General features: G+C 50.5%; 1 protein-coding gene across 1 annotated transcript in view; it reads left to right on the top strand.

Annotated features, from left to right (window-relative positions):
• The window catches only part of LOC122542992 (hexokinase-2-like), a 49,289-nt gene extending 39,150 nt beyond the window's left edge, over positions 1-10,139 (top strand). Inside the window, exons 14-16 of the mRNA XM_043681137.1 lie at positions 4,506-4,605; positions 6,532-6,715; positions 9,980-10,139. Coding sequence (XP_043537072.1) covers positions 4,506-4,605; positions 6,532-6,715; positions 9,980-10,139 — 444 coding nt within the window. The remainder of the gene's footprint in view (positions 1-4,505; positions 4,606-6,531; positions 6,716-9,979) is intronic.
• Positions 10,140-10,626: the final 487 nt, after the last annotated feature.

The following is a 10,626-nucleotide window of genomic DNA, read 5'->3' as shown; positions in this document are numbered from 1 at the left end:
TGTCTTCCCTATTTCTTTCCCTATCCCACTCTTACACATTTTTGTCTATCTTTCTCTCTCTCTCTCTCTCACTGTCTCTCCCCCCCCCCCATCTCCCATCTCACTCACTTTTCAGTATTGTCTCTTTCTACATCCCTTTCTCTCTGACTCCTTTCGCTTCCTCCTTTTCTCTGACCTTCACGCTCTGTAACATAGAACATTCCAGCGCAGTACAGGTCCTTCGGCCCTCGGTGTTGCACCGAGCTGTAGAACCAATCGGAAGCCCATTTATTCCATTCTCGTCCATGTGCCTATCCGATGACCATTTAAATGCCCTAAAGTTGGTGAATCTACTCCTGTTGCAGGCAGTGCATTCCACGCTCCTACTACTCTCTGAGTAAGGAAACTACCCCTGATATCTGTCCTATATCTATTACCGCTCAATTTAAAGCTATGTCCCCTTGTGCTAGCCATCGCCATCTGAGGAAAAAGGCTCTCTGTCCACCCTATCGAACCGTCTGATTATCTTATATGTCTCAATTAAGTTGCTTGCCAACCTTCTTCTCTCTAACAAAAACAGCCTCAAGTCCCTCAGCCTTTGCTTGTAAGATCTCCCCTCCATACCAGGCAACATCCTGGTAAATCTCCTCTGAACCCTTTCCAAAGCCTCCACATCCTTCCTATAATGCGGTGACCAGAACTGTACGTAATACTCCAAGTGCGGCCACAGAGTTTTGTACAGCTGCAGCATGATCTCGTAGTTCCAAAAATCAGTCCCTCTCCCGATAAAAGCTAACACACCGTACGCCTTCTTAACAACCCTCTCAACCTGGGTGGCAACTTTCAGGGATCTGTGTACCTGGACTCCGAGATCTCTCTGCTCATCTACACTACCAAGAATTTTAGCCCAGTACTCTGCATTCCTGTTACTCCTTCCAAAGTGAATTACCTCCCACTTTTCTGCATTAAACTCCATTGGCCACCTCTCAGTCCAGCCCTGCAGCTTATCTATGTCTCTCTGTGACCTACAACATCCTTCAGCAATATCCACAACTCGACTGACCTCAGTGTCATCCGCAAATTTGCTAACCCATCCTTCTAGCCCCTCATCCAAGTCATTTATAGAAATGACAAACAAACAGTGGCCCCAAAACAGATCCTTGCAGTACCCCACCAGTAACTGAACTCCAGGATGAACATTTCCCACCAACCACCACCCTCTGTCTTCTTTCAGCTAACCAATTTCTGAACAACATCCGCTAAGTCACCCTCAATCCCATGCCTCTGTATTTTGTGCAATAGCCTACCATCGGGAACCTTATCAAATGCCTTCCTGAAATCCATATACACCACATCAACCGCTTTACCCTCATCCATTGGTCTGGTCACCTTCTCAAAGAACTCTAAGGTTTCTGAGGCATGACCTACCCTTCTCAAAACCGTGTTGACTATCCCTAATCTACCTATCCGTCTCTAACTCTTCTTCCTTGTCTCCATCTCTCTCCATCGTCCCTCTCTGCCACTCTCTCCCTCTCCCTCCCTCTCTTCATTCCCCTCCCTTTCCATCCTCCTATCCCTCTCCTCCCTTTCTCTCCCCTTCCATCCCTCTCACTCATGTAACAATTCGATCTCTCTCTCTTTTTCCCATTCTCTCCCTTCACCAGTTTCACTGTCCTTGTGTCTTTCTCTGTCTTTTTGTCCAATTATGGTCCAACCTTCCCAAAACTAGCCAAGGTCCGAAGCCAGGGACCATGCAAAGCCGTCTTGCTAATTTTACACACTTGTGCCCGGCTCAAATACTGGGAAGTCTGCATAGCATTCACTCCAACAGGTCGCAAGCTATGAATTCAATGAGAGAGTCCTGACGTAGAGTCATAGAGACGTACAGCATGGAAACAGACCCCTCGGTCCAACTCGTCCAGGCAGACCAGATATCCCAACCCAATCTAGTCCCACCTGCCAGCACCCGGCCCATCTCCCTCCAAACCCTTCCTATTCATATACCCATCCAAATGCCTTTTAAATGTTGCAACATGTTTAAATGTACCAGCCTCCACCACATCCTCTGGCAGCTCATTCCACACATGTACCACCCTCTGTGTGAAAAAGTTGCCCCTTAGGTCTCTTTTATATCTTTCCCCTCTCACCCTAACCCTCTAGTTCTGGACTCCCCCACCCCAGGGGGAAAAGACTTTGCCTATTTACCCTATCCATGCCCCCTCATGATTTTACAAACCTCTATAAGGTCACCCCTCAGCCTCTGACAGTCCAGGGAAAACAGCCCCAGCCTGTCCAGCCTCTCCCTGTAGCTCAAATCCTCCGACCCTGGCAACATCCTTGTCAATCTTTTCTGAACCCTTTCAAGTTTCACAACATCCTTCCGATAGGACAGAGACCAGAATTGCACGCAATATTCCAACAGTGGCCTAACCAATGTCCTGTACAGCCGCAACATGACCTCCCAACTCCTGTACTCAATACTCTGACCAATAAAGGAAAGCATATCAACCGCCTTCTTCACTATCCTATTTACCTGCGACTCTACTTTCACGGAGCTATGAACCTGCACTCCAAGGTCTCTGTGTTCAGCAACACTCCCTAGGACCTTACCATTAAGTGTATAAGTCCTGCTAAGATTTGCTTTCCCAAAACGCAGCACCTCGCATTTATCTGAATTAAACTCCATCTGCCACTTCTCAGCCCATTGGCTCATTTCAACTGTGGCCTGGTTTGTGATGCTCTGATCTGACTGGAGTTTTCTCCAGTGAGTCTGATTCAATGTGTTGGCTGCCAGTCATGTTCAGTGCTGCGCTAATGCATCCCCCTGTGTCGAGATGATCTGTTTCACGGGTGTAATGCATTTCCCGATCTCCGTCGGCATCCTGACAGAGAGACTCGGAGTTCGGCCCATACCGGCCTGCTCTACCGTTCAATATGATCATGGGTTGACCATCCAACTCTGTCCCCTCTTTCCCGCTATCTCCCTTACGCACCAAGAACTGTGTCCAACTCCTTCTTGGGAGCACTCAAAGTTTTGTCCCCCCCCCACCGACTGCTTTCTACAGCAGAGAATCCCCCGACTCTATGGGTCAGGACATTTTCTCCTCATCTCAGTCCCATTTTGTCTCCTTAGACTTGCGGCCCCCTGGCTCTGGACCCCCCCCGTCATTGGGAATATCATTTACTCTGTCTACTTCCTGTTAGTATTTGATAGGTTTCTATGGGACCCCACTCCCCCCCTCATTCTTCTAAACTCACGGTGAATACGATGCTCACCTGATCCGGTCTCTCTCCATCCATCAGTCCCAGGAATCAGTTTGGGAATGCCTTTCTCCCTCCATCGCCAGCACATCCTTCTTCAGATTAGGTCTCCAGTTGCAGCTCCAGAAAACCGAGATGCACTGTGAAGTATCGCAAAGTCATAGAGTCATAGAGATGTACAGCACGGAAACAGAGCCTTCGGTCCAACCTGTCCATGCTGACCCAGATATCCCAACCCAACCTCGTCCCACCTGCCAGCACCCGGCCCATATCCCTCCAAACCCTTCCTATTCATATACCCATCCAGATGCCTCTTAAATGTTGCAATTGTACCAGCCTCCACCACATCCTCTGGCCGCTCATTCCATACCCGTACCACCCTCTGTGTGAAAAAGTTGCCCCTTTAGGTCTTTTCTGTATCTTTCCTCTCTCACCCTAAACCTATGCCCCTCTAGTTCTGGACTCCCCCACCCCAGGGAAAAGACTTTGCCTATTTACCCAATCCATGCCCCCGCATAATTTTGTAAACCTCTATAAGGTTGCCCGAGGCGGGAATTGAACCTGTGAGGCAACAGTGCTAACCACTGAGCCACCGTGCAGCCCACATCTGCTCATTCCACATGCGAATCCAGTAAACTTGCTCTGAACTGTCTCCAATGCAATTAGATCCTTCCTTAAATAAGGAGACCAAAACTGTATACAGCATTTTAGACATGGTCTTATCAATGCTCTGTAAAACTAAAGCATAACGTCCTTACTTTTACGTTCTACCCCTCTTGTACTAATTCCATCTGCCAGATTCTATCTTCCCAGTGTCCTTGCAATCGGTGTCATGGTGAAGCAGTCTGGGAAGGGTGTCCTGCTTGTTGGAAAGAACCAAGGAGTGATATCACAGAAACCTGGAGTGCTCTTTCCCTACTGCAGGCGTAGAATTTCCGAGGGAGAGAACTGACTGCTAAGTAATAAGGAGACCCCCAGACTGCAAACACACACAATAGCCCATGGTGGGGTCTCGCCCTGTCCATCCACGGCTCCTCACGCCACCCTCCCATTGGCCATCCTCACCGCCCGCTGCTCCTGCAAGGCGGGCTTTCAGCCAATGGGGTAAGAGGGCCACCCCGGTCTCGTTGCACAGGCCCCTCCTTTTCCAGAGTGAAGTGGTCGCTGCCGTTCCTGTGTGCTCCCTGACCCATGTGTTCTCTGGGATTGGGAAGCGAGACGAGCGAGAGTTTGTTGAGCCCTTCTTCCCCTTCTGTGCTTTGCAGGAATTTGACCTGGACGTGGTGGCGATCGTCAACGACACTGTCGGAACGATGATGTCTTGTGGATACGACGACCCCTTCTGTGAGGTCGGCCTCATTGTCGGTGAGCACTTGCGGGGCGAGCGAACTCTCTCTCTCTTTCTGAGCCCTGCCACAAGGAAGCAGGGACTCTGAGCGAGTTAACACTTTTGCTTTGACGTCCCCTCTGCTCAGTCTTCGGAGTGCAAGCTTTGGGACGTCATGCTGAGCATGTCCAGGACATTGGTGTCCAGTTCGGTTTGCCCCGCTATAGGAAGGATATTATGAAGCTGGAGAGGGTTCAGAAGAGAGTTACCAGGGGTGTTGCCGGGTATGGAAGGCTTGAGTTTTAAGGAGAGGCTGGATAGTCCGGGACGTTTTTTCACTGGATAATAGGAGGTTGAGAGGTGAACTTGTAGAGGTTTACAAAATCGTAAGAGGTATCGATAGAGTAAATGATATTTGTCCTCTCCCTCTGATGGCAGATTTTAAGAGCAGGCGCACATTTTTAAGGTGAGAGGGCAGAGATTTAAAAAGGACAGGAGGGTGGTTTGTGTGTGGAATGAACTTCCTGAGGAAATAGTCTGTGTGGGTATAATTACAACATTTAAAGGACATCGCTACGAAATGTTTGGAGGGCTACGGGCCAGTAGCAGGCAGGTGGGACTAGTTTAGTTTGTGATTATGACATTACGTTAGATTCCCTACAGTGTGGAAACAGGCCCTTCGGCCCAACAAGTCCACACCGACCCTCCGTAGAGTAACCCACCCAGTCCCATTTCCCTCTGACTACTGCAGCTAACACTATGGGACAATTTAGCATGGCCAATTCGCCCTAACCTGCACATCCCTGAGCACTATGGGTAATTAAGCATGGCCAATCCACCCTAACCTGTACATCCCTGAGCACTATGGGTAATTTGGCACGGCCAATCCACCCTGACCTGCACGTCCCTGAGCACTATGGGTAATTTAGCATGGCCAATCCACCCTAACCTGCACATCCCTGAGCACTGTGGGTAACTTAGCATGGACAATTCACCCTATCCTGAAAATCTTTGGACTGTGGGAGAAAACCGGAGCACCCAGAGGAAACCCACGCAGACACGGGGAGAATGTGCAAACTCCACACAGACAGATGCCCGAGGCTGGAATCGAACCTGGGACCCTGGTGCTGTGAGGCAGCAGTGTTAACCACTGAGCCACCGTGCATGGACTGGTTGAACCGAAGGGTCTGTTTCTGTGCTGCAAGACTCTGTGCGTCGATGATAAAAGTGAAGGGAGCATCCTAATGTATTCCATCTGCATCCACATAATGGTTTAATAATCAGTTGTTTGCTCGAGATTGGTTGTGTGAATGGGTTGATGTGTTTGAAACAGTGAAACACATTACACTGGCCCTCAGTTCCCACCTTTCACCCCCAGTTCCCCACTTCCCTCCCTTCCTGTTGAAGTTGACCAACTTGAATGTGGATACATGCTAACAATGGGCTCACGTCCTCAGACCCATGTTTTCATGGGATCTGTTCTTAAACCTGAACTTGGACTGGCCAACCTACCTCCGACCCGTTGCTCACTTGCTCACGCGTTTCACAGGCACTTCATCCGTGGTGAGTTGCTGCAGTGCGTCTTGTAGGTGGTACACATCCCCCACTGAGCGTCGGTGGTGGAGGGAGTGACAGTTTGTGGGTGTGGGGCCAGTCAGGCAGGGACTGCTTTGTCCCTGGTTGGTGTCGGGCTTCTTGAGTATTGTTGGAGCTGCCCCCTCCCTCCCCCGCCCATCCAGGGCAACTGGGGAGTATTCCATCACACACTCCTGACTTTGGCCTTGTCAATGGTGGGGACAGGCTTTTTTTGGGGGGGGAGGGGATGCCACAGGATTCCCAGCCACCGACGTCCTGCTGTATTTACGCAGCCATTGCTGGTCGCTTTCTGGTCCACAGCAGCTTGTGTTCTGAAGCAGGTTGTTTTATCTGGCGTTGTGTTTGTATGTCCCCCCCCCATTCTGCAGGGACCGGTTGCAATGCCTGCTACATGGAAGAGATGAAGAATGTGGAGACGGTGGAAGGCGATGAAGGGCGGATGTGCATCAACATGGAATGGGGCGCGTTTGGCGACAATGGCTGCCTGGATGACATCCGGACTGAGTTCGATCGGGAAGTGGACCGGCTGTCGATGAATCCGGGCAGACAGACGTAAGGGAGTGCGTTTCTCAAATCCGGAGATACTTCTTTGGGAAATGAGGGAAACCTCGTGGGCGGCACGGTGGCACAGTGGTTAGCACTGCTGCCTCACAGCGCCAGAGACCCGGGTTCAATTCCCGCCTCAGGCGACTGACTGTGTGGAGTTTGCACGTTCTCCCCGTGTCTGTGTGGGTTTCCTCCGGGTGCTCCGGTTTCCTCCCACAGTCCAAAGATGTGCAGGTTAGGGTGAATTGGCCATGTAAAATTGCCCGTAGTGTTAGGTAAGGGGTAAATGTAGGGGTATGGGTGGGTTGCGCTTCGGCGGGGGTGGTGTGGACTTGTTGGGCCGAAGGACCTGTTTCCACACTGTAAGTAATCTAATCTAATCTATCCGTTGGCAGTGTAGGATACCTTGGCATCCAATGACACTGCGCCACCATGTGGCCATCAGTCAATACTTAACCCACACTTGAATTAACTTCTGCAAGTGCCCAGATAGGGCAGATGTGGAGGTAGTCAAATCCGGGCGGGCTCTTAGTCCTCATGAACTTGCATAGTGTGACCTGCCTTCAATTCTCGTAGGACAACACTGCAGCTCAGGACACGGGACAGTAATCAAATCAAATCAAATCCAGAATGAAATATTAGTCAGATCTGCAGACGACACCAAGACCAGTAGATTGGAAATTAGAATGGGAGAATTAGAATTCGGTTTATTGTCAGGTTACAAAGGGGTAGGAGTCCAGTGAAAAGTGCAGGGCGGTTAATAGTGGAGACAATGGTTGCAGGAAGATATAGATGGGTTGGCCAGATGATATTTAACCCTTAGAAATGCGAGGTGATGCACTTTGGAAGGACCAACAATATGTGGGAGCATTTACTAAATGGGTAGCTGAGGCGAACAGAAGGATCTTGGGGTAATCATTCCCGGATCCCTGAAGTTGTAAATTGAATAGTTAAGAAGGAATGTGGGACACTTGCTTTCATCTGCTGTTTCACAGGGTATAAGAGGAAGGCAGTAATATTGAGGTTGTGCAGGGTGTTGGTCAGGCCACTGTTGGAGCACGGTGTGCAGTTCTGGTCACCTCACTACAAGAAAGATACGGTCACACTGGAATGGGCGCAGAGGAAGTTAGCCAGGACGTTGCCTGGGAAGGAGAAGTTGAGCTGTAAGGCGAGATTAATAGCCTTGGAATTTTTCTCTAGAGCTCAGAAGACACTGGGGGGGGGGGGATGTGATTGAGGTATATAAGATTATGAAGGGTATGGAACAGACAGTGGCTGTTGAGGGTAACTCACGAGAGGGCATACTGTCCGGGTAAGGGGCAGGAGATTTGAGAAAGAACTTTTTCACTCAGCAGGTGGTGACAATCTGAAATGCACTGCCTGACGAAGGTAACGGAGGCTGGAAACGTTACAACCTACCAAAATAACATTAATTGAGCATTTGAAATAGCCCATACATTCAAGGGTATGGTCTAAGTGCAGAAAATGGGGATTACCGCCCCTTAGTGGTGCTTTGTGTTGGTGCAGTCTCAAGGGGCCGATGGGCCTTTCCCGCAACTGTGTGAATCTACAAATCTGTGAGGTGACATTCTTTTCCCAGACGGTGGTGAATCCTTGGACAGTGGGGAATCAGACATTCACCAAGTGCAAGAAAATTTCAATCGATTCCTCGATTTTAAGGATACAGGGACATTGGAAATTTAAACAATCCTTAGATAAGCACATGGGTGATTTTGGGATAGTGTAGGGGTATGAGCTGAGAATAGTTCACAGGTCAGCACAACATCGAGGGCCGAAGGACCTGTTCTGCGCCGTGTTGTTCTATAATACGGGAAAATGGGATTGAGCTCGAAGATCAGCCGTGATCTAGTTGAGCGATGGAGTGGAACAGTCTCCTCCTACGCCCATCCTGAGGCCTCTACGTCAGGGATCGGCTGTGTTCGGGAAAGGTCAGCAGATTTTGAAGAGGATTCAGTTACTTTGCCAGAGGAAGTTGGCGGGAGAGAGAGCAGTTGTCTGTGGATTCTGGACCAGCATTATCACCCCCGAAATCCCCTTCTGTCCTGCTCCCTGAGAGCTGCGGGATGTCTCAAGAGTACGATGGGATTTTGAGCAGCTCGTCCACTGGACAGATGGAGTTTAAATGCAGATAAATGCGGGGTGTTGCATTGTGGGAAGACAAACCAGCGCAGGACTGAGGACGTTTATGGTTGGGCTCTGGGGAGTGCTGTGGGACAGAGAGACCGAGAGGTGCAGGTACATAGTCCCTTGAAAGGGGAAGTGCAGGGAGAGAGGGTGGTGAAGGAGGTTGATTGACAGCTTGCCTTTGCTGGTCAGGGCATTGAGTCCAAAACTTGCGGCTTTACACGACATTTGGAATCCTGCTTTCAGTTCTGATCGCCCCGCTGTAGGAAGGACGTTCTTAACTTGGAAAGTGTGCAGGACAGATTGACCAGGCTGTCACAGTTATCCTGAAACTGAGTTCCTACAAAAGAGCTTCTTTTTGTTTGTCTTAGTTTCCAAATTAAACAAATTCAAAACTGAAAATGCACCCTTTGAGACCTGGGCGTCCCTCCTCCCCCACTCGCTGTAAGTCAGCCTTGCAGGAGCAGTGGAAGGCCAATGAGATGTTGTGCCCTCCGCAGCGGGAGGATTGGAGGACAGGGGCGAGGATGGGCACGGCGACACCAGACCCCGGAGTATTTGTGTGTGTGTGTGCGCCTGCGTGCGTGCACGCTGTGCGGTTTAGGGTCTCCCTACCTGAAGAAGGATCTTCTGGCGTCGGAGGGGGTTGGGGGGGGGGCAGCGATGGCTTTCCCAGACTGATTCCTGGGACTGATGGCTGGAGAGAAATTGGATTGGATTAGGACTATATTCACTGGGAGTTTCCAAGATGATTCGGTGGGTGGTGGGGGGGGGAGGTTCTCATAGAAACCTATTGAACTCTAACAGGGACTGGACAGAACCCGAAGACTTTGAGGAGTCCAGAACCAGGTGGTCATAATCTAAGGAGATGGGGTGGGACTGAGATGAGGAGCAATGTCTTCAACCAGAGAGTCGGGGAGGCTGTGGAATTCTCTGATGCAGAAAACATTGATTTCAAGAAGGATTTGAATGGAGTTCTTCGGGACAAAGGGATCAATGCAAGTGAGCAGGAACTTGGGACTGAGTTGGATGATCAGCTCACATTGTGATTGAACGGCGCAGCAGGGCCGAATGGCCCGCTCCTGCTTGTTCCCATGTTCACCCCGGCTGACCTCTCTCCGGCAGGTACGAGAAGTTGATCAGCGGCATGTACCTGGGCGAGATCGTCCGTAACATCCTCATCGACTTCACAAAGCGGGGGCTGCTGTTCCGGGGCCGGATCTCCGAGAGGCTCAAGACCAGGGGCATCTTCCAGACCAGGTTCCTGTCTCAGATTGAGAGGTGAGTTACTGAGGGGGCGGGGTGTGCGCACGGGAGCGAGGTGGGGGGAGGGGGGAACAGAGTGGAATCGACCAGGTAGTCGTGGAGTGAACAGTCTTTGCAGATAGGGAGGGAAATGTATTCCTGGTAGTGGGATTTCCCACTGACCTATTGTACTCTATGCTACTCTCTCCCCCCCCCCCCCCCCCCCCCCCCCCTCTCCCCCCCCCCCCCTCCCTCCACCCGCACCCTGCCCCTAGGCCAACAGCCCACCCACCAGCCCACAGCAATCGTGGGTCTCTGGCAACTATTGTAAAGCTGCTCCTCCCCCCTCATCCAGGCGCCCACTTTCCCTGAATAAGATCAGGAACTTGTTAAAGATTAGGGATTGCACTGAGGATTGATCGATCTATCCATCCACCCGTCTACCTCTGCCTCTTTCTGTCTCTCTGTCTCTGTCTTTCTGTGTCTCTCTGTCACTTTCTCTCTCTCTCTTTCTGTCTCTAACTCTC

This window comes from Chiloscyllium plagiosum, chromosome 42 (assembly GCF_004010195.1).
Source record: "Chiloscyllium plagiosum isolate BGI_BamShark_2017 chromosome 42, ASM401019v2, whole genome shotgun sequence".
Classification (NCBI taxonomy): Eukaryota; Metazoa; Chordata; class Chondrichthyes; order Orectolobiformes; family Hemiscylliidae; genus Chiloscyllium; species Chiloscyllium plagiosum.
Note: the sequence above shows the minus strand (reverse complement) of the source record. Positions and strands in the feature narration are given on the sequence as shown.